The 27,548-nt window shown below is 57.3% G+C and overlaps 1 protein-coding gene across 1 annotated transcript; it reads left to right on the forward strand.

Moving 5' to 3' along the window:
• Positions 1 to 984: 984 nt before the first annotated feature.
• Positions 985 to 27,548, forward strand: TRIM29 (tripartite motif containing 29). Its single transcript, XM_057748128.1, has 9 exons — positions 985 to 1,996; positions 10,947 to 11,042; positions 11,820 to 12,053; positions 13,215 to 13,413; positions 16,051 to 16,152; positions 18,615 to 18,698; positions 20,869 to 20,967; positions 23,839 to 23,915; positions 26,673 to 27,548. The coding sequence occupies exons 1-9, from the start codon at positions 1,193 to 1,195 to the stop codon at positions 26,733 to 26,735; spliced, it is 1,758 nt and encodes a 585-aa protein (XP_057604111.1). The 5' UTR covers positions 985 to 1,192; the 3' UTR covers positions 26,736 to 27,548.

Below are 27,548 nucleotides of genomic sequence, written 5' to 3' on the forward strand. Positions count from 1 at the left end.
CTTCACTGGCCTCTTTTTGGAGGATATTGCCTGTGGCCTGGAACAGAGAGGGTGGGCAGATTTTGTCCTGAGTCACACAGCATACCTGCCATGGAGACAGATGAGAGTGAAGTGTTTGGGCCCTGAGGACGCAGCCACCTGGCTTGGCACTGCTTGCATTCCTGTCCCTCACTACTGTTTCTCTGTCCTTTGGATCCAAGCAGGTTCTAACCTGCTCTGATAGAAATAACATAGGGCTGTATGCATCTCATTAGGGCTGCTGGGACAGCCATGACCTTCTGAAGCCATCTTGCATTGAGATAGTCAGGTGGTTGATGGGACCTTAGCATCTCAAAGGCCTTAGGTTCAAATCTTAGCTCCACCATTTGACTTAGACCAGCAAGTTACCTTCTTAGAGCTTCAGTTTTCGGAAGCTTTCCGAAAGCTTTAATAAGCTTTCAGTTGATTAAATGGGGGATAACTGAACAGGTTGTTGTAGGATTAAGTGAGCTCATATAGGTAATGTACCTAACACAGCACCTGGAAGTTGGCATGCAGGGTTCAGTGATCAATAGCCACGTCACTCCAAATCCTAAAACCCAAATCAAACAGAACCCACCATTCCCTTCAAGATGAGAAGCAACTCCAGTGTCTCAGGGCAGCAGGGGATCTTCCTCTGAAACCCAGGCCCTCAAATTACAAGGTTATTAGGCTTGTGTGGTCCAATTAATAGCCCTCTGTCCCATGGGCCTCTGGGGACACCTCACCTTCTGCCCTGGGGGCTGCTAAGCTCAGCAAAGCTTGCCCACCTGTGAAGACAGAGGCTCCCACTTTCTTGATGAGAAGAAAGTGCGTCAGAAGGAAGCAGCCCAACTGGTTGCTGAGCCGTGGAAAATAATTAAACTGGGGGAGAAAAAAAACCACTTCTTTAAAAAATCAGGTTAGGTATGAATGTGCAGGGTGTGGCCCCCCTTGTATAATTAGAGGCTCTGGCTCTGGGAGTCGCCTGCCTCTCCCAGGACCCTGTTGTCTCAGGCTCGCCTGTGGCCCCTCCTCTCCACTCCTCCTCCTCCTCTCCGCCCCCCACCCCCCCACCCCGTAGGTGTGTCTCAGGCTCTGTGGCTGCCTGTCCCACTCCTGCCGAGACACTGCCCGAGAGGTCACCCCCCTGCACCTCCAGCGAGCCAGACACAGACCAGCCAGGTGATCCGCGATGGAAGCCGCAGATGCCTCCAGGAGCAATGGGGCCAGCCCGGAAGTCAGGGATATCCGCAGCCCTCTGGGCCCCAGTGGGAGCCTGGAGAATGGGGCCAAGGCCGGAGGCAAAGAGGCCAAGACCTCCAATGGGCATGGTGGGGAGGCGGCCGAGGGCAAGAGCCTGGGTGGTGGCCTGAAGCCGGGAGACGGAAAGGGCTCCCTGTTCTCGGGTAATGAGTGGCGACGGCCCATCATCCAGTTTGTGGAGTCTGTGGATGACAAGGGCTCCAGCTACTTCAGCATGGACTCTGGGGAAGGCAAGAGGTCCCCCTATGCCGGGCTCCAGCTGGGGGTCACCAAGAAGCCCCCTGTCACCTTTGCCGAGAAGGGGGAGCCACGCAGGTCCATCTTCTCGGAGCCCCGCAAGCCCACGGTGTCCATCATGGAGTCCGGGGACGTCCGGCGGAACAGCTACCCCCGGGCTGACTCCAGCCTCCTCCTGCGCTCCAAGTCGGGCTCCGAGGAGGTCTTGTGTGACTCGTGCATCGGCAACAAGCAGAAGGCCGTCAAGTCCTGCCTGGTGTGCCAGGCCTCCTTCTGTGAGCTGCACCTCAAGCCCCACCTGGAGGGCGCCGCCTTCCGCGACCACCAGCTGCTCGAGCCCATCCGGGACTTCGAGGCCCGCAAGTGCCCCCTGCATGGCAAGACCATGGAACTCTTCTGCCAGACAGACCAGACCTGCATCTGTTACCTCTGCATGTTCCAGGAGCACAAGAACCACAGCACTGTGACCGTGGAAGAGGCCAAGGCCGAGAAGGAGGTAACAGTGGGCCCCTCCAGGCCTCTCCTCCCTCACCGCATCCTCCCACTCATCTCCATTGGGGTTTCCCAGGGTCTGCGGCTTAAGTCTCTGCTGTCCCTTGTTCTTTCAGAAAACAGTTCTTTCCCCTCCCACCCCCAGGTTGGGTGTTCAGAGACGGTTCCCCAATCCTCTAAGGCCTCAGGAGACAAGGCATCTTCTAGATGAGCAGTTGGGGGCCCAGCAGAGATAGGGGGCTTGGCCAAGGTCATAGGATAAATTCAAGTCAGGTCAGGGAATTGGCACTCAGTCCTGAGCTCTGTGCCTGCCTGGATGTTTCCTTCTTTTCTTTTTCTTTTTTCTCTTTTCTTTTCCCTTTCTTTTCTTTTTTCTTTCCTTTCCTTTTTCCTTTTCCTTTCTGTTTTTTTTTTTAGCTTAAGGAAGACACAATTCTTCCCACGTGAGCAGGGCTGGCTCTTGGGGAGGAGTCATGGGTGAGGAGCAGGGAATTTGGGGACCACTTCCAAGCCTCTTTTTTTCTGGCTTTGGAGTTGGCCTTTGCAGTCCAGTGGCTCCTTGTTCTATCTGATCCCCCAGCCAGTCTCTTGACTCTCCCACCGGCCTCCTTTATCCTTCCCTCTGCCGGGCCCCATGTGCTTTCTGTGGGTGGGTGTATGTGGAAGTGCCTCTGCCTGTAGGTGTGACACTCTTGGTGAGGGTTAGCGTGTGTGGGGGAGGGGTATACATATATACATGTGCGTTATATGCACGTGGGTGTTTATATTCGTACGTGGATGTTTGCATATGACTGTATATGTGATACATAGGTGTGTTTCCATGCGTTCTGTGTATGTGATTCTGCCTGTGCTTCATGGGGAGGAGCAGAGGCATGTGGAGGCTTGTGGACGTGGTACACCTGGAGAGGCTGTGCTGGGCTAAAGGCTCGGCTGTGGTCCCACAGACGCTGGGCCTGCTCCCCCCATGGCTCCCAGACACGGGAGGCCTCCCGCTACAGAGAACTGTCCTGATGGTCAAGGCAGGGGCCTTGCCTTTCTGCACCGAGCAGAATGGGGCACCACAGGACCCCTCTGGGCCCAGCCTTCCTGACCAGGAATCTGTAGGTTACGCTCTCCCACCCACACCCCTGGACAGGAAGGACGAGTCAGAGATGAGAAAAGACTCAAAGACCCGTTTCAGAAGCCTCATTTGGCCCCAGAAAAATGGTTATCCCAGTTTCCCTAACTCCCTGACCCCAGCCTGGCTTCATGCTTCAGACAGGGAGAAGGAGATGGGGCAGGGGCCACGGACCCCACCTCCAGGACCTCACCTGGGAAACTAAAACAGAACGAGGGCCAGTCAAACTCAGCCACTGCAACCGCCACCACAACCAAGAAAGTGCAGAGCCCCAGGCTGGGTTTTACGAGATCTGAATTCCAGTCCTGGTTTTTGCCTCTAACCAGCTGGGAGATGGTGGACAAGTCCCTTCCATTCTCTCAGGCTTGGTTTCCTTTCATGTGAAATTAAGGGATTGGACTGGATTGGAGGTGTTCAAATGACACCCTGGAGCCCTAGGATTCTTGGAAATGTCTTCGAGGTGTCAGAGATGAGGAGGGGGGCAAAATGATGCAAGAAGGCAGGGGCCCTCCATTCCCACCTCTACTGCAAGCAGCACATGCTCTCATTTATCTGTTGTATACATAGAGTTTGGCCCCAAATTTTATCTGAAACAGGGTATCTCCACTTAAGAAATGTCTGAGTGCTCCTGGAGGACAGGACAGTCTTGGGCAGTTTTCTCTGGCGGCACCTGGGACTCAGAGTTCATGTTCTAGTACTGGAACAGGACTCAAAGACATTGTTCTCACCCTTGAGGGCTCACCATGTAGGTCAAGAGGCAGAGCTCAGATGCACAAACCAGTCTGGGGCACATCCACCCAGTTACACAGCAGCGGCTGTAAGTGAACATCAACTTGCAGAGGACAGAACGCTGGGCTGGATGGAAAATTAGCAATCTCGTCAGTCTCCTCTCTACCTTGCATGGGGACTCAGGCCCAGAGAAAGGAAGGAACACTGTCCAAGCTCAGTGCTGGAGGAAGAAGTCCCCTGAGTCCTCTTCCGGTGTTTGAGAGCAACTTGGGGGAAGGGTTAGGATTCCACTGAAAGGGTTGGGATTCAGGAGGTGTGTGCTTTACAGGAGCTCAGGGGAAAATGTCTGATCCACTGGAGTGACTTCAATGGTGGGAGCCTCAGATGGTGTGTGTGTGCATGTGTGCATGTGTGCGTGTGTGCATGTGTGTGCATTGCGTGTGTCCATGTGTGTGCATGTGTGCACGTGTGTGCATGTGTGTATGCGTGTGCATGTGTGTCCATGTGTGTGATGTGTGTGCATGTGTCCATGTGTGTGCACGTGTGTGTATGTGTGCGTGTGTGCATGTGCGTGCGTGTGTCCATGTGCGTGATGTGTGTGATGTGTGTGCGTGTGTGCATGTGCGTGCATGTGTGCGTGCGTGCATGTGTGCATGCGTGCACACGCACGTGCATGTGCATGTGTGTGTGTGTCCATGTGTGTGATGTGTGCGTGTGTGTGCATGTGTGCACGTGTGTGTGTGCATGTGTATGTGTGTGCGTGTGTATGTGTGTGCATGTGTGTGTGTGTGTGTGTGTGCGCGCGCACCAGCAGTACAGTTAGGCAGGGATGGGTGGCACCGAGCAGCTGAGTGGAGACAGAGGTGGAGCAGAGTGCTTTGTCCAGGCCCAGCTCTGCTGGAATATCAGACGTGGGGGGTGTTGGCACACAGCAACGTTAGGTGGTTGACAGATCAAAGTGAACGAGTGTGTCGTTCCTGGCATCCTTCGGAGGCAGCCCCTGCAGACCCAAACATCAGCCCCCACACAGTTTTTTGCCCCCTCCAGAACCTGTTCTGCAGGCTGGTTGGTGAGGCCCAGGTGAGGTGATCGCTGACCTATCTTGGTTACTTGCTTGAGACTGTAGACAACACCCAAGGCTGCGGAGCTCATCTCTTGGGCCTCAGCTCTACAGACTCTGAGCAGAGGCAGTGTTGGAGGCCATTTGCTGTGCCAACCTGACAATCCTTCCTCTGCTGACCTGAGATCAGAAGGTTTCCAATTCCACTCCAAATGTCACAAGGAAGGTCCACACATGTCCTGTGGTCCACCCCTCTGCCTCTGGGCATTTCCCAGGCTGGATTAGACTGAGATTGCAATGTACACATCCATCTTTTCCTGGGTCTGATGGCCCTTCATTCTGTCTATCCTGAGTGCTGTCTGCTGCATCAGGTTAGGGTGGAGGATTCCCGGCTGTGGCTGCGTGCTGTGGGGCAACCTGCCTGTTGTGGGTCCTCCTGGGCTCTGGGTTGGCAGCCTGGTAAGAAGCAGGGGGGAGTCCTCAGGCCAAGCATTGCTCTGGAGGGCAACGTCCTAGCTTGTCCGTGCAGCTCAGATTCAGCGCCTTGGCCGCTCTCCTGACGCCATCATTTGGCTTGGTTCTTTCTGTCACCGTGGCCTGTGGCTTTGCTTCTGGTCTCATTGCCCAGTTCTTCCATGAAGGCTGAACTGCTGGGCTGCTGTGCATGGGCAGTTGCTGCTCATGGAGCTCTGGGAGGTGTCCTGGTCTGGCTTCTGGGGCCCTTTGGGTAGACGGCCATGATCAGGGTTCGGGAAGAGGAGCCAGGCTAAAGGTCTGGGGTGTGGTCGGGGGTGCTGGGACCATGCTCCCCGGAGATCTTGGGGGAAAACTCCTGCTCTGGGACAGGGTGGGTGAGAAAGGAGGTGGGATGAGCTCTGTGGGTACTGAGGAGGAAATGACAAAATAAAAGAGGTACAGAGACAGGAGGCAGGGAAGGAGAGTGCCAGGCCGGTGGGGGGGAGATGCCCTATCTTTATGGAATACATCTACGTGCCAGGCGCTGGCCTGGGCATGTATACGGTTATTTCCGGGCATTTACATGGTTATTCCGGTCCCATGGGGTGGGAGTAAATGCATCTGTTTTATAGGTGAAGAAATGGGCTCAAAGATGCCAAGAAACTTACCCAACGTTATCGTGCTGGGAGGTGGCGGAGCTGGAATTCAGCTTCAGTGTGGCCATAGCCCAGCCCGTTTTCTCGCCATCATTTTAAGTGTTGTTTTTATAGGGTTGGCAGGGGCTCCTTGGGGTCACCTGGGAGGTTCTGATACAGGGGGTTGGGGCCTGGGGTCTGTATTTTTAAGTCACCCTCAGGGATTCTAATGCGTAGCCAGGTTGGAAATCAGGAATCTAGTCCAATTTTACCAGGAAGAAACCGAGGTCTGGGAGGTGGGGTGACTTCTGAAGGGCCCACTTCCCGATCCTGACCCCGGAGGAAACAGAAGGAACGGCGAGCCCTAGCTAAGCAGACTGATACTGGGCTGTTTGTTTGACATCTGGGTGGAAATGGGAAAATCTATCCAGCATTTTAGATTCTTATCCAGATAATTACCATGTGTCTGAAAGTACAGATGTGGCAGTTAACGGGCTCATTTGGCACATGTCACAGCCAACGGCCCGTGCGGTTCATTCAGACCAGGGGAGAGTCCCAGGCCCTGTGTCCCCTTCCCCGGGGGCAGGGCAGGCGCACGTGTCCAGGCGAGTGCTCAGCAGTGTCTGCACCTGAAGGCCCCGTGTGTCTGGGCTGAGGCACCGCCAGCAGCTGGCCGCCCCTCTGCTCCCCCAAGGCCAGGCGGTCGCAAGGCTGGATGGCCTACGCAGGGCCTGCCCCAGGCGGCAGAGCGAGAGGCGAGCGGCGGAGGAGTGCGGGAGCGGGAACAAAGAAGGTGCTCAGGGACAGGCCTGGGCAGGGCGGAGGCAGTGAGCCGGCATGAGGAGGAAGTCGGGAGGGGGGTGTAGACAGGGCTGGAGCTGAGGGGAGCTGAGGCCCCGTCAGACATCAGGGGCTTTCATGGGATTTTAAGGGAGGAGGGAGAGAAGGAGAAAGTGGGGCCTCAAGGGGTCTATGGAGAGGGTGTGGGGAGGAGAGGGTGTGGGGAGGACAGGGAAAGAGGCAGAATCGATGAATTGGCCCATCTGTGAGGTGGGGGAGCCTGGGCAGGAGTGAAGGGCACGGAGGATGTCCTGGAAGATACAGAGAATAGCCCAGAGGTTGAGGCCATATAACAGAGCTGAGCCTTGTTGCTGTATCTTGGTCTCCCCACTTCCTTGCTGTGAGAACTCAAGCAAGCTCCTCAAAGTTTCTAGGCCTTGGTTTCTGCATCTGTAAAATGGGGATAACATGGGTTACCCTCTCAAAGGGCTTTTGCAGATGAAAGGAGACATGAGGGCACATAGTGGGTGCTCAGTAAAGCAGTGAGGGTCCTTCCTTCCGTGGTTGCATGAGAACCCAGTATTCTGGAGCCTTCCTAAGTTATATGGTTTCCTACATCCTGCCTTTTCTGGCTTTCGCGTGGCCCGGTCAGCAGGGAGACACTGCCAAGGGCTAAACAGATGCTGGACACATCCCCACAGGTCTCACTCCAAGCCCTCCTCTCCTGACAGGGTAGCACTCATCCCAGAGGTGAGAGCAGGCCCTTCTAGTAGCACAGAGTTCCCAGCCCAAGGTCCCGTCTGAGATCCCACTGTGCCCGACAAGTCTGGGCTTGCAAGGCCACCCCCCCAGCTGGTGCTGACTTGCCTCGTGCCCCGAAGGAACCAGGAGACAAGTCTCTCCCCCCTCCAGACTGATGCTTCCGCCCACTGCTGCAGACAGGCGGCTCCGCTTTCGACCCTGCCCTCGCCTGTTTCCAGATCGCTGCCTCTCCCTCCACCCCTCCCAGGTTACCTGGGAGGCTCTCCTTGGCGTGCCTCCACTGGCCTCCCTCTTCCCCGCCTCTCTTACTCAAGCTGGACCCCAGGGTCTGACTCCCACTGTCCTTGCCCCTGGACTCTCCCTCCTCTGTACTCAGTGGCTTCTTCCTCCCTCTTGGCCAGTGAGTCTGTGCTCATGTGGGTAAGACCTTTCCTCACCAGCATCCCCCACCCCCCACAGCTGCCAGCAGGTCCCCCGAGCACCTCCGCCCACTCCACTGGCTCCTCACCTTCACCTTCTCCTGGCAAACCTTCTCCCCTTGCAGAGGCTTAGCCTGCTCGCACCCCCTTTACCCTACCTCTATTCTGTTTTCCCCGATATTCTCCAATCTTCAGTTATCCACCATCTAAGCCTCTACTTCACATCTTCAGCCCAATGTCTTGACTTCCCTGCCCACCCCCTCCATCCCCCGCACGCTTCGCTCTGTATCCTGTCTGTGTAGACATCACACCTGGACCCCGGCACAATGGCTCACGCCATCCGCACCGCTGAACAACACCAAGACCTCACCTGCTAGCACCTGCCCACTCCTCTCGCTTACCTGTGCCCTGTGCGCCCGCCTGCCACCCTGTCCTCTCCTCGCCGAGCCTGGCTCCTGGTCCATGGAAGGTGCCTCACATAGCAGTGGTGATGGGACCACTGGTCGGTGCTTTCTGTGGGCCAGGCACTTTCTGAAAGCCTTACTTGCCTGATCCCAGTGCATCCCACACCTGGCTGGGAGGTGGTCCTCTTACTACCTCCATGAAAGATGGAGTGACTGAGTCATGGGAAAGTTCAGTAACTTGCAAAGGCCACCTGCCTGGAGATGGTGGTCACTGGATTCAAGCCTTTGGACCCCCCAGTCCTGGGCTCTGGGTGGGCTCCCTCCTGGATCCCCCAGGCTCATTTCATGATAGGGCTGCCCTGCCCTCACCCCCCAGGCCTGGGGGTGGGAGTGAATGCACGTTTGTTCTCTGTTTTCCTTGTTCTGGCTGTGAAGTGGGGTGCGAGGCCCCAGTGCCAGCCGCTGCATTGCTGAGCTGGTGAAGACATCTCAGCTGCAGGGGTAGGTGGCGTCCCGCTGTCCCCTCCCCCTCAGGCCTAGCTTGCTGGGGGTGAGGGGGCTGTCCAGGGATGGGAAAGTTGCCCAGCGTAGACCCACTGTCCAGCTGTGAGGCTTCTTCCTCAGAGCTCTGATCCCCCTACCAGTCCCAGGCTTCTCCGGGACCTCCCAGGCCACCGGCTCTGCCAACCTCGCGTTCCGGGCTCTTGGCTCCGCCCCCGCAGAGAGTCTCTGCTACCCACATGGGGTCTGGCTCCCTTTGTTCTCCACTATCCGGCCACCGTGTCTATTGACAGCTGGCTTCTCCCAGCCTTTGTCCAGAGACCAGGCCGAATCCCCATCCTCATCTGTTTTCATTCCTCTCCTCTTAACAACCATTTTCCATCTCTGGTGATGGCGTTTTCCGTGTTGTGGGATTTTCAGCACGTAGCTGGTGAGGCACATGCTTCCTGAGACGAGCTTAGAGTCTCTGGCCTGGAGAGCCCAGCGGGGTGGGTAGAGGGCCAGGCTTGGAATCCGGGGCTTCCCGTCTGGGAGCTCCGCGGCTCCTGCTCCAGGCCTCCCCACCTTCTCCACCAACTTCTCGGCCCAGGAGTTCCCAGGTGAGCTTTCCTACAGAAAAGTTGGAAGAACACTGTGGAGAACTCACGCGTCCTCTTCACCCCGATCCCCCAGTTGTTCGCATTCCTGACGTTCGCTCCAGCCTTTCATTTTTTTCTCTCTGCAGCCCTAGCTCTCTCTCTCCTATTTAGGGGCAACATGACATAAATATTTGAGTGTGTTCTGCCTCTCCTTTCCCAAAGGACACTTGTATATTATTACCAAGAAAGCCAGGATGCTCTCTTCTCCATCAGTCCACTTCCCTGGGTGTCTGTACCAGGGACCCACCAGCAGCCCCTGGCTGGGGGAAGCGTTCGGGGAGGTGTGGCGTGTGCGCCCAGCTGCTCAGGACTCCTTGCCAGGAGAGCTCACATTCCTGGTGGTCTGTGGCTTCCACGTCTTGACTCTTCTTGTGGTTCCTCAAGGGGACGGCTGGAAAGGGGTGGGACTCTGTGTTCAAAGCCGTGTGGCGGGGAGACTGTGAGCACTCTGGGGTGTTCTCAGATGTCTTGGTCTTCCTGCCTTCAGGTGGAGATCACCCACCTGTCTACCAAGCTGGAAGGTGCTTTGGGAGCGCTAGCAGGGAACACACAGAACAAAAGAGGTGCCTCCTGGCTGAACTGGATTGGCCGTAGCCTCCCGTCTCCCCTTTCGTCTCCGTTGCAGCTGCTTTTCAGAGAAGGGCATTTCTCCAATGGGAGCAAAATATTATCCATACTTTCTGTATCTATCAGAGCTCCCATCCCAGCACACTCTTGATAGGTCCTCTTCCCAAACCACCCCAGCCCCTGACAGCCCACGTCCTCTGCCTGAGCAGGGGTCCCTAGAACCTTCTCTTTTCTCATCCACCCTCACTGCCTCACTCTCTGGCCTCTTTCTTCCCCCAGGGATCCTGAATAAAGTCCCAGTCTTGCCCAAACTGCAGACTGTGCTCCCTTTCCCATAAAAAGGTTTATAGCTGTGCCTGCCCAGACGGAGTCCCTGCTGGCAGCCACCCAGGCTCCTGCTTGCAACACAAGCCGCATGTCATATCATAGAAACGCTGCACACTGTTACTGCCATGGGACACTCCCTGGGCTGGGCTGGGCTGAGCTGGGCTGAGCTGGGATGGGTTTCCTTTCTCCCCTAAGCTGCTCCCTGATGGCCTCAGGTCCAGTGAAAGGAGTGGGAAGCCAATAAATGAGCTTCCTTCCTGCTCGTGTTGGGTGGAGGGCCTGGCAGAGGGTCAGCTTTATAAAGACATGACTGGGTTGCCCAGCCCCAGAGCCCCGACTTTACAGTGAGATGGCCCTTGATGAGTTGTGGGATCCCCAGTGACTGGCGTGGTGCCTGGCATATGCGAGGGCCTGATGAGTGTCTGCAGAATGAGGAGCTGAAGGGCTGAGTGGTGGGCCCTGCTTGAGTTTGGCCCCTGGGTGGGCCCACTCCTTGACTCTCTGGTTCTCTTCCACCTCTCCCCCAACTTCTCTTCCAACCCTGCGTCCTTCTCTGCAGACGGAGCTGTCACTGCAAAAGGAGCAGCTGCAGCTCAAGATCATTGAGATTGAAGATGAAGTTGAGAAATGGCAGAAGGAGAAGGACCGCATCAAGGTGAGCCGCCCCCAGGGCTCTCCTCCCATCTGTGCTGCCTGGAGGAGGCAGGCCTGGGCTGCCGCTTGAGATCTCAGGCCCACGTTTACATCCCACACTTGTTTCTTCTGGGTTCTCTTCCCTCTTTGGCATTTCTGCCAATTCCCCTTGTAAGTCTGGGCCAGGCATCTAGGTGGGATGTTGCCCATCACATAATGCTCATTTTACATCATCCCACCAAATAAACACCCTGGACCAACCCTTCCTCCAGTGTGTCTTCCAATGTCTGTTTTGCCCGCCAGGCTACCCGGCCCCCCAATGCATGCCATTTCCCCTTTACGTGTGCCAGTGTGGCTAGATGTATGCCTGCCATGGTTTGAATACTTGTAAACTGAAATCATTGACTCTTGACCCTGGCTACATAAACAGCTCATCAGTTCACTTTCTGAATGATGTTTGGTTCTGGTTGAGGTTTCAGTGGACACACCCTGACTCATCTGGGAACTTCTGGGCCCATGGCATTGCCCATGGGTGGAGTGATGGTTCATGTCAACACATCAAGCGGGAGGAGCTGCCGATAGATGAGGAAAGGTGGGCTGTGAGAGAATCCTTGCCGTCTCTATCAAGAGATGGCATCCCTCAGTGATGCCTTGGAATGAGTTTCTTGGCTGAACAGGCTTGCAGAGTCGAGGCAGTAGAAATGCCCTGGTTCTGTGTTAGGAACCTAAAGATGCACCCGCTAGGGAGATTTTTAATTACCGAAACCCTCCTTCCTCTCTCCCCTCACTCTGGACCCAGAGCTTCACCACCAATGAGAAGGCCATCCTGGAGCAGAACTTCCAGGACCTGGTACGGGACCTGGAAAAGCAAAAGGAGGAAGTGAGGGCTGCACTGGAGCAGCGGGAGCAGGACGCTGTGGACCAAGTGAAGGTGATCGTGGATGCTCTGGACGAGAGGGCCAAGGTGCTGCACGATGACAAGCAGACCAGGGAGCAGCTGCACAGCATCAGCGACTCAGTGCTCTTTCTGCAGGTAACAAGCGACTCCTCCGCCATTCAATCCCTCACTCCCTCCATCCACTCACCCAGACCCTCATCTAGTGTCCATCTGTCCATCCATCCATCTATCCACCAACCATCATCCATCCAGCCATCCACCCATTCATCCCTCTAAGCTCCATTCCATCTGTCTATTTAATTTTTCCATCCAAGCCATTTCCCTACCTACTTTAAAGCACACAAATATCACTTTGTAGCAACTTCAATTGATACGTACTAATAGTGCTCCAGACTCAGTAGGAAACAGTTCTATGATCGATTAGTGATGCCTGCTTTGGGTATGGGGGGGTGGCATGGAAACACTGCATATTTGTTACCCTTGATCTTGTCTGTCTGTCTATTCCTCCATCCATCCTTCCATATGCTAGAGTATTTTGGGTACTGCGTGCCCAGTACTCTATTAGGTGCTGTGGAGAATAGAAAGGTATAAGACATGTTTTTTGCCCTCAAGGAGCTGCAACCTGGCCGGGAAGATAAGACACGTACAATTAGAGAACAATATGAAAGAGTGTGTAATTAAGTGATAAAGTCTGTAGTTCAGGATAAGTGCCCATGGAAGCTCTGGGAAGAGCAAACAGGCTGGAGACAGCTTTGTGGAGGTGGTGGAATTTGAACTGGGTCTTGAAGGCCCATTAAGATTTAAGAAGAAGGGATTCTCCAGTGAGGGGGAAGGGAGGTGAGAAGTGCCAAAGTGTAGAGGCAGGACTGAGTGGGCACGTGCAGGGGGAGAAACCACCATGACTGACCCACAATGCTAGTAATTCCTTGCCTTTCTTTGGTTCTTTCACGCCCCAAAACTTCGCAGCTTGTGTCACTCCCACAAACCCTATGAGGTAGGCACGATGCCAGTTTAAGAGATAGGAACCACGGAGTCCCATATCTCAGTGCTAGTGCCACCAGGGATATGAGCATCTAGTGGATTTTAGTTGAACCCTTTTATTTTATAGAAGGATAAGAATCGAGTTCCCAGTGAGGAAAAGTGAGGCTAGTTAATAGCAGAGCTGGATCTAGAACCCAGTTCTTCTGGCCGCCATGCTGAGTCTTCCAGCTGGACCATGAAAACCCCCTGCAGAGAAGGGTGCCCCATAGCTCCTAAAGACCCAGAAAGTTAATGGCTTCTTTCCTTTCCTGGTAGGAGTTTGGTGCCTTGATGAGCAGTTACTCCCTCCCCCCGCCCCTACCCACCTATCACGTTCTGCTGGAGGGGGAGGGCCTGGGGCAGTCGCTGGGCAACTTCAAGGATGACCTACTTAACGTGTGCATGCGTCATGTTGAGAAGATGTGCAAGGCGGACCTGAGCCGGGGCTTCATCGAGAGGAACCACATGGAGAACGGTAAGTCCCCTCCTGTGGGCAGGCCCCAAGGCCATGGATGTTTCCTCCCAGGTCAATTCCTGCTGCTTGGTGCAGGCTGGCATTCCAGCCAGCTGGGTCCTCACTGTTGCCAGTCATCCATCCTACCTAAGGGTGTGAGGACTAGTACTCAGGGATAGTACCCCCCTCCCTTGAAGTTGCTGCCAAAGTTATGCAGCTATTACAAGGGGCCTCCAGGGCAGGGGGCATCCCAGGCACTGGCTGCACAAATGTTCATAAAACTCAGGGGCTGGTTTCAATCAGCTCTGCGTCCGACTGGGGGACCCAATCCAGTAGCTGTGTGGATGCTGTGGCTTATCATAGTCAGACTCACAGCTGGTGGCTTTACAGGCTCCAGTGGACGGGACCTAGAACTGCCTGAGTGCTTGGAGGGAAAACTTGCCTGTCACCATGGCCGTCCTGAGCAGTGTTGAGCCCAGGAGTGGGCTTGGCCTGGTGGCCCGGCTGGGGACAGTCAGGCATAGCGCGTCTTGGTGACTCACCAGCTCCCGTAAAGTCAGCTTCTCTACTTAATCACACTGTCCTCTGCAGAGGCAACTGAATCATCTCACAGAAAGCCTCTTAACATGAGAAACTGCTCCATTAAGTGCTTTTCCACCAGTGCCAGCCCAATCCCTTCAGGCGCTGAAGCTGAACACTTTCCCGAAGCCCCACCCGGTGGCCCAGGCCTTGGGGATGCAGCCTAACTAATGACTTCCAGCCCCAACACCCCACAGGAAGTGAACTGTGTCTTTGGTCTCTGAAGAGAGCATGTGATTCTTTGGGGGATGCAAAGGGGGTAATAGTGCATAGAGGGGGCGGTGTCTGTATATCTTGGGGATGGTGACGTGGCATAGTGTCCCCATGAGACGGGAGGGACATTCAATCACACCTGAGGACACATAAGCCATTGCAGCAAGACAATCACTTGGCTTCAAGTGGCCCTTGGGTCCTGAAATCCTCCTAATGACAACAGCGGCGATTCTGATGGGGGTGGCCCCCCGTGCTTGGGTGCTCCCTGGATGCTGGCTTTGTGTGAGCGCCTCCCTCAGAGCATCTTCGTCTCCCTGCGGGATGTATTGCATTTCACAGATGAGAAGGCTGAGGCTCAGAGAAGGAGCTATTCAAAGGGCACACGGCTAAGCAGGGGGTGAGCTGGCTTTCAAGCTCCGCTCCTCTGCACACCCCGCCCCCTGCCCCCGCCATGTCTTCTTATCTGAGAAGCTGCTGCTGCTGCTGGTGGCCGTGCAGACGTGCAGAGGAGTTGGGAGTGTGACGACCATGATCCCTGGGGTGCAAACCTGATGGGCGAGTGAGCCCCTCAGCTGAGGTCTGGCCAGACTGAGGAGGACTGGGTTGGGGTTCCTGTGAGCCTCGCAGGGACTGCCCCGCCCCCCCCACCTGCCGCCGCCCACTGTGCCATTTCTAGGTCATGATTGTGTGGGCCGTGGCCTCTGGGCAGGTGTGACCCTGCACCCGGTACAAGGTGTGCAGGGAGGCGGCTGCCAGGAGCAGGATGGGTGCTGCCGATGTCAGCGGCCCTACGCCTGTGCCTGGCGCCCTGGGCCTCCGTGTTGGTGTTTGTCACTGCTGTGTTGTTGGGAGTATGTCTAGCTATAGGAGGTGGGGGGGCAGATGGGTGGCCGGTGAGTCAGACCTTGGAGTGACCATCCTTTCTTCCTTGATGGCTTCCTGCCCACTAGACCAGGGACTCACTCCTACCATCAAAGGTGCAGGGGCACCAGGGCATCTTCGTCCTGGGCTTGCTGGGGAGGGGGCTGGGCCAACATCAAAGAGGATTTTTCTTTGTCATGAAGTGCCCACTGTGTGCCAGGCCCCTGCTTGGCACACGTGATAGAGACGAATGAGCATTCTTACTCCTCCTCTTGCCCAGGAGAGAGGGAGAGGGAAGCGCAGAGGGAAAGTAGAAGATTGGGAGGTAGCAAGAGAAAGGAATAGAGTAGAGGGAGGCTGGGGAGAGGCAAGCGTGGAGCCACAGATTTGCTTGGGTTCAGGGTCTACTGGTGGGTGCAGTGGGGAGTCAGTTAGGGTTAGCTACTCCTCCTGAGTAGCTCACTCCCCTCTGCACGGCTCTGCTCAGCTACCTGGATCCCTGGCCATGGAGGCCAATGCTGGGGTCTCATTCCCTCTCCTGGGCTGCCAGCAGAAGCTGAGACAGAGCCAGGAAGTAAGGATGGGGGCTCGAACCCTAGATCTGCCCTCATTGGCCATGTGACATTGGGCAGTGGCTTCACTCACCTCCTGTGCCTCAGTTTCCTTATCTGTCACCTGTGCATCTTCACACCAGCCCAAGGGTTGATGCACGTGTCAAACAAGAAATGGAACTCAGTAGCACCTTGTAAACTGCAAAGTGCTGTGCATGCCTTCTTCCTTACAGGGACCAGTCCCAGGGAGGGTGGATGGCCCATCGCAGACCCTCTCTCACCTCCCAGGAGCTCAGGGCCAGGGGATGCTGGGCAGGGGGTCACCTTCCCTGAGGTTGGGGACCTGGCCTCTCCCTGGGACAGAGGGGCTCTGGGCTGACTCAGCGATGCCCCCAGTGGACTAGCTCATCCTCCCCACCTGCCCCTCTGTTGACCTGACCTCTCTCCTTCCCAGGGGGTGACCATCGCTACATGAACAACTACAGTAACAGCTACACCAGTGAGTGGAGTGCTCCAGACACCATGAAGAGATACTCCATGTACCTCACGCCCAAGGGTGAGGGAAGGGAGCGGATCCTGCCGCTGAGGGTGTGGTCCAGAAGAGACGCAGCCAGGCTCCCCCAGGGACTGACCCTCAGGGATTTGCCTGGAAAAGTCCTGGCGGGGACCTGTTTCCTGGTGTAATGAACAGCACCTCCTCTTGTCCTCCACTCAGCACCTGCGCCTCAGCTTCCCTGCCTGTATCCACCCCTCCCATCCCCTCGCCTCCAGCCCACACTCTGCTTCTCTTTCCTTCCAGAGGGACTTCTGGCTGCTGGTCTCACCCACTCCCATCCTCCAGGCTGAGCTGTGTTTTGCTTCTGCTTAGGTTTCTGTAGTCCTAAAGGAGGGCTGGCTCCTCCAGAACCATCCTTCTCCTCAAGGCAGCGGTGGATGGCTGCTGTTTTCAATTCCTCAGCCCTACTTCCCCCATGCAGCCCAGCCCCTCAGCCCTTCCTCCTAGGCCCCGGCGAGGCCCAGCCTGAGGGGTGGCAGCCCAGCTGGGTGGGGGTTGAGAGCAGCTCCGGCCTGTCCTTGCCCTGAGATAGCCTCGGTAGCCTGTCATGTTCTTGCGCATCAGAGACAAACCACAGCGATGCCTGTTACATAAGGGTGGATGTGCCCGGTGGATAGAGAGGTGTGTGCATGTGTGTGTCTTGTGGGGGGGGTGGGGGTCAGGAGAAGAGAGGGTGTGTAGGGAAGGGGGAGAGAGGAGACATGGGGAAGACAACCAGGGCTGGGAGTGGGGGAGCCTTGAGGCTCTGGGCACTGATTTACAGGCTTCAGGCACGCATGCGCTCTCACACACACACATACACACACACACATACACACACACGGTGGGAGGAGCCCAGAGGATTTGGAGAGGCAAGCTCAGCAGAGAGGAACCTCGGCTGCCCCACCCAGCTTGAAAACAACACCTGGGCTTCCACAGGCCAGGCCGAGGAAGCTGGGCCTGAGTGCCCCGCCCTACATTCCTGGTGGGGGCCAGGTCCTGGCCGGCCAGTCCTGCTCCCTTCCCTTCCCTGGAGCGCTGTCCTTTGGGTCTAGTTCTGTGAGAGGGTGAGCTGTATTAACCAGCCATTCCAGCATCCCTGGTGCTGGCCTGGACCCTTCTGGCTTCTCAGCTTCTGAGGACCAGACCCTGGGGTGGTCTCGAGTCCCCCTACCGCCCCTGCTCCGTAGAAGATGGATGGCGGGGAGCAGAGCAGTAATGGGGGATTGAGAAAAGAGCCTGGACAGGCCCCAATGTCCAGGTCTGAGAGCTAGGGCCTGGTGACTTGGCTGCTCACTGGCCCCTCAGTATCCCCATCTAAGGAGAAAGAGTTTGGACTCAGCTGCTGGGAGAGCCTCCAGCTGTGTTACTGTGAGTCAGGCTGTGACATTTGTAGGTAGAAGAAACAGGTTCATCCGGTGTCTCTGCCCCTGCACTGGGGACAGGAGGGAGCAGGAAATCTGCCCTCTGGGAGCTCCCAGGCTCAGGGTAGACGCAAGGGAGGGGCCAAGAAGAGTCAGCCAGGAGATCAGAAAACGAGGCCACCGAAGGGCCAGTGGCCTGAGTCTGGGAGCTTTGGGGCTGTGAGACTGGGCAGTGAGACTCCCAGGAGAGGTTAGTTTCCAGGCTCCCTGCAAGAGGGGCCGTGGACTCAGTAGAGAGGGCGTGGTTGTGATGGACAGAGGGTGCACGGCGACAGGAATGGACCGCAGGTGTGAAGGTTTAGAGAAGGACCAGCTGGTGCTTGGCCAGCATGGGAGTGGGACTGGGTAGGCGGAGGGGGAGGAGCCGATGGAGGACTCTGACTCAAGCACGCACACGCGAGGAGTACGCGGTCTTCATCTGTGAAGTGGGGGTGTGGAGCCCGTTCTGTCTGCCTTCCTCCCAAGACTGTTGTGGAGGCTGAAGTGGGGAGGGAGGGAGACACCCGTGGCGCTTAGGGCCCGTCCCTGGGGAAGTCATCCCCCTGGTGGGAGAGGTATTTGTGGCACCAGCTCCTCAGCCCCCCTCCCCCCGCCCCGCCCCGGTGGCAGCGCTCCCTCAGCCAAGGGCCCTGCACCTTGGCCCCATGGTGGCCATTGCCCAGCTTCCTCTCCGGCATCCCATTTCCCAGCCTCTGGGGTTTCAGTCCCACAGGGCCTGGCTCAGGAGGGCTCTGGTGACCCTCAAAGCCCCCGGTTACGGTGACCATGTGTCTCAGCCATCCAGGACTCTCCAGGTTTGCATCTGGTGCTCTCAGCATAACTGTTGATAGTACCCCTTTCACTCTCAGCACTGTTCCGATTTGAATGGAAACTTACGTGGTCTCCTTCTCCTTACGTATCTCCTTTCCTTGGCGGTGGAATCCAGGCCGTGGTACAGGCAGAGGGAGCTGTTTGGGGGCAAGGAGTCCTGACTTATACCCCTCAAGTCAGAGCCACAGGCCCCCGACCGAGCCAGACCCCTCTTTCTGTGATGACAGCCGCTTGTCATCTGTTTCACAGGTGGGGCCAGGACATCATACCAGCCGGCGTCCCCCGGCCGCCTTGCCAAGGAGAAGAACTTCAACAATCTCTATGGCACCAAAGGTAGGAGGTGGCTTGGCTGGAGGGTGGGCAGGGACTGAGTGTGGGCCACACAGGCAGGAGGTGGGGGCTGGGCCATGGGCAGGGGGCCTGGACTCCCCATGGGAATTGAATGTGGGGAGCTGGGGTGGGGTTGGGGGCCCAGGGATAGATGAGGAAGGGTTCTACTGAGCTTAAGGGGTGTGTGTGTGTGTGTGTGTGTGTGTGTGTGTGTGTGTACACACACGTGTGTGACATTGTTAGGCTGAGGAAAGGCAGTCGGGCCCCTCAGCATGACTGGAAATCCCTGAGTCCGTGAGATCTTCTCCCTGAAGGATGAGTCAGGGGAAAGTGGACCCCAGGTTTAGGTGTGGGAACGTCCCTCGGCAGGTGTCGGGGCAGGGCACTGCGGAGGACCTTTCCTGATTTGTGTACTCCTGTATTGGAACGTTGTACAGTGTTCAAGGCAAGCTAGGGTAGCAGGAAACAAAAAGCTGGGCATGCTATGAAATGGGCTGTCCCTGGAAACCCAGGAAGTACTGTTGCCAGTGAGGTGAGTGGGTGGCGCGTCTTTAAAACCCAGGAGGGGTGAGGTGGGGGTGGAGACGCAGCTTTGGCAGGGAGAGCTACTGAGTGCAGGGTCCCCTCTGCCCAGGGGCTGAGAGCGCCACTGTGGTGCCAAGGGCAGGGCCGAGCCCTCAATGAGCCTGGGTTTCAGGGGTTCCTGGGTGCGTGCCACACACGGGGTTGGGGCGCGGACAGGGCCAGCTCTGCCAGAGCGCCCCCTCGGACACCGTACTGGGAGGTCTGAAGAGGCGAGGAAGGGCGTGGGGGCTCTGCAGTGATGACAAGGTCTCTGGAGATCTGGAGGGTCAGGGGCACCTTGGGCAGGGCCGTGCCCAAGCCTCTATGTCCAGGACTGGGTTCACCACCGGCACCAGAGCCTGTGAGCTCCGTGAGGGCGGGCGCTGGGTCTGTCCTGTTCCCCACTATGACCCCACAGTCCAGAAGAAGGAGGGGCTCAGCGAACGTTTGCTGAATGAGAAGAAGAGGGGACCGGTGAATGGGTGAATGGAAGGGCAAGGCGGATGGCCCCTCTGAGCCCTGGGTGGACGTGCTCAGCGAGGACCTTGCTGCAGCGTCTGCCTGAGATCCTTGTGGGAGGGGGTCCGTGACGGGGCGGGCGGCCAGCCCAGCCATCTCTGACCGCGGACCCACCCCCACCCGGCAGGCAGCTGCAGGAGAAGGTGGCCAGGGCCGATGGGCTCTGCTGTGGCGTGAGGTCCACTAAGGCGAGCCCCCCGTGCTCCGGGCTGCTGGGAGGGAGGGGCCGGAGAGGGGGCACGCTCCACAGGGGCTTGCAAATGTCCTCGTGGTGCCCCTGCTGCCCCTGCCACACTATCCCCATGGCTTCTTTTCATCCACTTGCCAATGGACAAAAGCCTGTTCAGCCTGGCAAACAGAATTTCAGGACTTGCATCAGCGGCTTCCGTCTCCAAGTTTTAGGCTGTGTTTGTGTTCATTTGTTCCTTTACTCATTCATTCGTCCATCAGCTGTACAGTGAGCACCTTCCAGGAACCAGGCTGGGGGCCAGGCACTGGGTGTGATGCTGGGCCAGACGGGCATATCGCCTGCCTCCACGGAGCCCAGTGGGGGAGGTGGACCATTCAACATGAATTACAATGTGATACAGGGCATGGGGCTGAGACTCATGCAGACTTGGGGGAGATGACACAGAAGCTGATGTCTGAACACCCGACACATGAATTTGCTAAGCGTGGGGGAACAGGTGGGCTATTCTAGGCAGGGGACCCATCTGTGCAGAAAGCCTGGGGCGAGAGAGAGCCTGGTGTGTGTCAGGAGCTCAGAGCGCAGCCTGGCTGGAACGTTGAGTGATGGAGAGGAGTGGGAGGGGCGAAGCCAGGAAGTGGAGATGGTGGAGAGGGGTGGGGGCCTCATGAAAGAGCTGAGGGCCAGGCTAAGGACTCTGTACCTTATTCCGAGGGCAGCGGGCCTTTAGGTGGGGCAAGGACCTGACAACACTTTATACTTTAGAAGGACAACTTGATGGCAGGAAGGATTGGCCAGAGGCGTGACGAGGGCCCAGCAGCATCCTGGCTGGACAGAAATGGCCACGTCCCAGCCTCTGGCCCACATCTGTCCAGGGCTGATGCCTCTTCCTTTCTCCGCCAGGTAACTACACCTCCCGGGTCTGGGAATACTCCTCCACTGCCCAGAGCTCCTCCGACGACCTGCCTGCTGTGCAAGGTAGCTCCTCCTTCTCCCTGAAAGGTGAGCTCGCCCCATCCGGCCCTGCTTTTCTGGGAGCTCCATAAGCCCTGCCTTGGTCCCTGCTCACCAGTCCTCACCCTATAGGGGTCAGAGTCCTGCCTCCATCAGGTCTCTGCTGTCGGGAGGGCTGGGCCACCATACTCCAGTCCCTCAGTGTCAGGCCTGAGTGTCAGGGAGGTGGGGACACACCACACCCTCTACACCCCCGGCTCCAGACATCCCCAGGATGCTTCCATCAGGCACTGAGTCTTCCTACTGCAGAAAGTGTATTTAACTCTGTCACCCGGTGACTCCCAGCCTTGGTTGACTCTAGAACCCTGTGACCACATAGTACCTGTCAGCGTCCCAAGGAGCCAGAGTCCTGCCGAGTCCCTGCTGGGACAGGCAGATGAGATGGTCTTTCAGGCCTCCCAGGTCTGATCCTGCCCCCCAGAGCTCTTTGTCAAGATCGAGCAGTCGATGTGTCCTGTCCCCTGGGGTTGGGTTCATTCTGAGGGCCAGGCCTGAGCCAGGCCCCAGCTCGCAATGGGGCCCATGGCCCTCACATCGCCTCTGAAATGTCAATGGGGCAGGTCTGGTGGGCTGAGGTGGCAGTAGACCTGTCTGCCTTCTGGTTTGGAGACATCTGGCCTGGGAGACAGGATAAGTAGGCTGGGTGGGCTCAGGGGGAGGGGGTGGGCAAAGGGCAGGCAGACCTCCAGGCAGCGGCCTTGGACGGTGGCTTTGTCATCTAACTGACCCTTCCAGGCTGGATCCCAGCCTGTACCCAGGGCCGGGACTCTGGGAACTACCAGCAAGAGGGTCCCAGCTTGCAGAACCCCCAGGCCTGGGGAGCTCTGGGACTTGCCTTGGCCTGTCTGGCTTCCAGCAGATCCCCCCCGCTCTCTGGTCAAGCTTGGATCAGAGGCTACCTGGCAAGGAAGGCGGCTACCCTTCGGTGTGATTCGGAGATTTCATGCTCTGCAGCATCTCCCAGTTGGCCTGCAGTCTCCCCAGGCGGAGGCCTTGCCCTAGGAGAGCGCCCCTCAAATACCCCAGGCCCCCAGGACACCTGTTGTCACCTTCATGCAGATCAACTTGCCAGGCCTGCTAGGAATGGCCTTGATGGGGGTTCTGGGCCGGGGCTGCCTGTGTGGGAGGACTGACCCCACTTGCATCTACTCTGGGAGGTGGGAGGCAGGGAGTACACTTGGGGCGCCGGGGAGGGCTGAGCGAGGGCTTTGAGAGCAGCCATGCCCATGGGACGCGTGACTCCCTCTGGCCCCTCCTGGGACCAGTGCTAATGCCTCTTTCTCTCCTAGCAGGTACTGGGAAAGTCCCCTATCAGTTCACCACCTTGGGACAGGCCACCACAGAGTTTTTCAAACCACTGGACAGCAGTGGGCTGTTTAAAAATAATCCTGGTACCCTCCTGTTTTGCATCCCCCATGTTTCTCTCCCACAGCAGGGGAAGTGGGAATTCCTATGGGTCTCTCTGCCACTTCTAGGGTATCCTGGACCCTCCTCCCCAGAGCCCCTTGGAAGAGGATGCATGCACCCCGCCCCCTGCCATCCCTAGCCCACCCGCCCCTGGGTGCTGCCTGCTGTATAGGCTGGTCTCCTGGACCACACCCCTGCCCCATCCCTATCTCCACCTCTCTCATGGCTGCCCTGGGATTTTCTTTCTGGGAACTGAGAAGTGAGACCTGAATCCCCCGCTCAACCTCCCACTCAGGACCTGAGGAATCCTCACTTTCCAAGGCTGCCCCCATCCCTAGATGCAGGGAGATGGCCGGGTTCTTTGCTCTGTTTACACCCCCTTGCCAACCTGGGGAAGGGTTAGCCTTGCTGGTGGCCTGGCAGTGCTGCAGGTGGTTTCTGGGCCTGACCAGCTCATTTGCCTTTGAGCAGGCCAGTGCAGGGCAAGGACAGACCCTGTTTATTTCTTAAGCAACTCCATGTCCAGGTCACAATCTGTTCCTTCGCAGGCACTACCACTGGTCCCTGCAGGCTGAGGGCTGACACCGAGAAGAAAGTGCTTTTCACACTTCTGTGGACTGGAGCCCCTTACAGACCTGCTGGGCTGAGGGGGAGGGGCGGGGAGGTGGGCTCGGGCAGTGCTGCCCTGGACCAGCGCTTCCAGGCCCAGGCCCAGACAGCGCCCACATACTCTGGGCGGGCTTGCTCTTGTAACCCTGGACCGCAGCCGTGTGGCAAATGACTGCCCTCCTCTGGGCTCCAGCTTCCTGCTCGTGGAGCAGGGAAGAGGGAGCCCAACTGGGCAGGTGGAACGTGAGGATGGGTTTTGGAGTCCAGCAAACCTGGGTTCCAATTCTGACTGCTGACTATTAGCTGTGCAGCTCAGGGCAACAGAAACAGGGGAGACCTAGGTAGAGTCCCAGCACAGCGCCTGGCAGGAGTGGGGCCAGTAACTGGGGAGCAGAGTCCACGCCGTGGGGCCAGGGGAGTGGGGGGGTTGGAATGAGCGCCTCCTGGTGGAAACCCAGGTTGTGCTTATAATGGTGCTTTCCTGGGCTTTGGGGAGGGCAGGGGTCCGTGGCGTGAGCCTTCAGGGTGGGCGGGGTGAAATCCCAGCAAGCGGTGTGATCCTGACCTGGGTTTGGGGTGACACGCCTGGCTGCCTGGCCCAGCCCACCTGGCCTGCTCCTCCTCCTTCTGTCTGCCTTGGTGCCCCCTCCCTTTGGCCCGCCTCCTAGGGATTTTCCGTTGTAGCCCCCCTGGCTTCTGCACCCGGCTCAGAGGTGGCTGCACTTGGTAGTGGGCTGGATGGAGCTTGGCCATCACTTTGGAGATGGCATCTGTGCTGCTCCGGCCCTGGGGTCCTGACCGCCAGCTCGTGCCCCCTCTGACTGGAGCCTCTTGTCTCCCCAGGCTATCCTTCCCTCCTCAGGAGCCAGAGCCCCAAGGCCCAGCCCCAGACTTGGAAATCTGGCAAGCAGACGTTGGTGGTGAGTGAGGAGGGCCTGCCTGGGCACGAGCATGTGCAGAATGGGCACTGAATGGGGCTCCCAGGGGCAACTGGTCATCATGTGCCCAGGGCCTGTGGGAGGATGGTGACGTCTCTGGGCCTTGGCATAGAGGGAGGAGGTGGCAGTGGCCTGAATACCTGCGTACAGCAAAGGTTAGTGAAAAAAAGACCCAGGGCTAATAGGCAGGGGTCCTGGGTAAGCATGTATTTTCTGGGCCTCAGTTTTCTAATCTGTAAAGTGGGTGGCCCTGTTTGTTTCCTTTCTTTTAAATTTGCAAATGGTTTTTGGCTGCCTATGCTTCTTGAATGATGGCCAAAATGCTGAGTCCAGGGGACGGGCATCCTAGAGATGAGTCCCGCTTCCCTGGGGGCAGGTCTCCAGCTCTGACAGCACAGAGGCCATTGGGATAATAGGGTGGATAGAGGCTTCAAAGCTAGGACAGATACATTTAGGGTTCGGTAGCTAATGACCCTGAGCTGGGGCATCAAGAGCAACACAAGAGGAAACATGGTCATGGGGTCCGGCCACCTGCTGGCTCTGGGATCAGAGCCCTCTTTGGGACTCTGTCTTATAATACAGTGCTGAGATGAGGTGATCCCTAATACCTAAGACCTGACGTGCCTGAGCCCTGCCTGAAACCTCAACCATCAGGGGCTGTCGATCACATGCTGTGCCTCCACTTCCCCAAATGCTCTCTCCCAGGGCCCACACCAGGCCCTGCTGAGGAGTCAGCCAGCTTGGGATGGGGTTGGCAGCTGCTGGGCCCAAGGGCTGGAGCCCCCGGCGCCCTTCCGTCTTTGCATCTGGAGGTCAGAGCATGGAAAGGTGATTTGCTTCAGGCCACATAGAGTGACGGGCTGGTTTAATTGGAGAGAGTCTTTAATTTGCTGGTGAAGAAGCTAAGTGATGGTGTGTGTAATTTGAGCCAGGCCCAAGGCCACTGCAACAGCAGGGCTGCAAAAAGCAGATATGGGGAGAAAAAGGAAGGTTTCTGTTCCTGGACTGGGTCCTTCCCCTCCCTCCCACAGTGCTGATCCCAGCAGAGAAGGCTCATCACCACCTTGCGATGCCTGGCAGGGTAGGCTCCTGGGGTCCCCAGCTGGCACCCAGCTCTGGGGGAATGGAGGCAGGTCCTAGTGTGGGAAGAGGCTGGCCTGGGAGTCAGGATACCTGGGGTCTGGCCCCGGTGCTCTCGCCAACTTGCTATGTGAGTCATTCTTCCCCTGTACCTCAGTTTCCCCATCTGTAACGTAAGGCAGGTGGCCTGGATGCTTTCGTAGCTCTTCCAACTTTCATGTGCTGTGACGCTGAGCCAGGGAGGGAACAGGGGCAGGGAATGGGTGTGTGTGTGCAGGAAGCACCCTGCCCAGGTGCTCTGTTTGTGCCCACCCACCACCCTGGACCCTTAACGGGACAGCACCAATCACTGACCTGCGATCCATTTGATTGACGCAGCCCTCCTGTGAGAAAGGGTTTATTCGCTTTGCCTTACTGACTCCTTGGGGATCCAGGCTGGCACCTGGGGATCAGGAGACCTGGTCCAGACCCTGCTCCGCCACTGAGTAGCTGAGTAACTTTGGATGCCTTTCCCTGCCCTGGGTCTCCATCTCTTCCATTGTTTAATACATGTTTTAACCAAGACCTGAGCTAAGTTCCCTCAGCCCCCGCCTTCCACAGGCCCCCAGTCCTTCTGTGGACCAGATGTAGGCAAGGAGCTGCTGTAGATATAGATTTCCAGGCAGGCAGGGCCAGGGCAGGGGCTGGGATCACCGGTACTGGGTGATCAGTGGGGTGTGAGGTGGGCCCCGGCGCTGGCCCAGCTCAAGGGCAAAGCCACTTCCGTAGGCTCTCTAGAGGCCACGGGTGCTCACAGGGGAAAGCAGGAGCTAAAATGTGCTCTTCCATTGCAGGCTGGAGGGCGACTGCTCAGGGCCCTGACGAAGGGATTGGGAGGAGAAGGGAGTGATTTTGTGAAATTGCTGCAGGTTGTAATACTCAGGGCTGGCAGCAAAGTTGTCGCTGGCTCTGTCCCGAGAGATGCTGCCTGAATCCCGATGTGGGGGCCAGGATGAGAGAGGTGGAGGGGCTGGGGTGGGAGGCCCCCGGTCCGTGTTGGGCTGGGGTGGTGGTCTGCCTTCTCTGTCAGGGACCATTATGCAGAGAGAGCAGAGGCCAACCCTTGAGATTCCGAAGCAGTGCGTTGACGTGGGTTGGGGTGGAGGTCTGGAGCCAGGTTGCTGGGTCTTGAATCCCTGCTCCTCTGCTTACCAGCTGGTGACCTTGGGCAAGTTGCTCAGCCTCTCTGTGCCTTGGTCTGTTCATGTATAAAATGGGTATGATAATAGTAACCCGCTTAATTGGGTGGTGGTGAAAACTCAGGGAGTCCATCTCTGGAAAGCCCTCACCCCAGTGCTGTAGCGTAGAGAACGCTGTATTACTGGGAGCTGCGATGGTGCTGGGAGGGGCCTCTTGGGCGTGGAGAGACCCTTTGACTAGAATGAGGTACAAGCTCACCCGTCGACTGATGGAGCAAATTCTAATTAGGATGTGAACCCGGACACTCTGATAACGCTGGAGACCAACCCCAACCCCAGGGCAGATGGAGCTTGCGGGTTGAGCCAAGGCCTCTAGAATTATTGGGGTTCAGACCACTGCTGCCTCCTGGCAGAGGCTAGGGCTCGGAGGTCTGGCTGGTAGGCTCGAGTGCTTCCCTAACTATTCTCGTTTCTCCTGCAGTCGCACTACCGGCCCTTCTACGTCAACAAAGGCAACGGGATCGGGTCCAACGAGGCCCCATGAGTTCCAGGCAGGCAGGAACGAAGCACTGCCACCCCTGCCCTCCCCAGCCAGCCCTGCTGCTCTTGCTACTCTTCTCATCTGGGTGGGAGGGGGCCTGGCCCTCCCCCGGCACTCCCCCGCTCTCTCAGGGCCGCCTGGCCCCGCCCTCCCCATCAGCCACGCTCCATCCAGGGTCCCTCCGGCTTTGTGACTAAGAGTCACCAACTTTCCTGTGCTCAGAGGCCAACCCTCATGGGGATGGGAGATAAGTGGGCTTTTCTCTCCTAACCCACCACCCTCCTCCTCTTGGGAGGAATCCTTGGGGCCGGTGGTGGGTGCTCATATGATACCAGCCTGCCTTCCCTGCCCAGGTCCCTGCTGTCTTCAGACCTGTTGGCCATTTGTCTCCAAGACCCCTTACCCCATGATGCTGTCCGTAGGTGCCTGACCACGACAGCCACCCATCTCCCATCCACATGGGCCCACTTCTTCCCAGCAGCCTGGTCCCCCAAGAGAAGACAGGTCCCATGTGCCCTGCTCTGGTCCTACTTACAAATGCCCAGCCTGGCAGGGCCTGCAGCCCTTGGCCATCACAGAGGGAGAGCTCTCAGGGTCTTGGCATCACCCTGCCGTGCCTTGGGTCTCCCCACACCCACCGCGAGTCTGCGGTCCCTGAGGACGGGCTCTCCCGGCCGGCAGGATGATCGTCACCAAGATATTCCTTTCTTCTGCCTGCTGAGATAAGCAATTCCCTTGATGAGATATACTCCACCCGTGAAAATAGCTACTGGCCCAGCTGCCCCGACGGAAATGTAATTTACCTGCAGAATTTCA

Source organism: Hippopotamus amphibius, chromosome 9 (genome assembly GCF_030028045.1).
Source record: "Hippopotamus amphibius kiboko isolate mHipAmp2 chromosome 9, mHipAmp2.hap2, whole genome shotgun sequence".
In the NCBI taxonomy this organism is placed as follows: Eukaryota; Metazoa; Chordata; class Mammalia; order Artiodactyla; family Hippopotamidae; genus Hippopotamus; species Hippopotamus amphibius.

Coding starts and splice junctions, on each gene's coding strand:
- TRIM29 (XM_057748128.1), top strand. CDS start 1,193: ATGGAAGCCGCAGATGCCTCCAGGAGCAATGGGGCCAGCCCGGAAGTC. Junction 18,699..20,868: donor CAATCTCTATGGCACCAAAG/GTAGGAGGTGGC, acceptor TTTCTCCGCCAG/GTAACTACACCTCCCGGGTC. Junction 20,968..23,838: donor CTCCTCCTTCTCCCTGAAAG/GTGAGCTCGCCC, acceptor TTGTCTCCCCAG/GCTATCCTTCCCTCCTCAGG.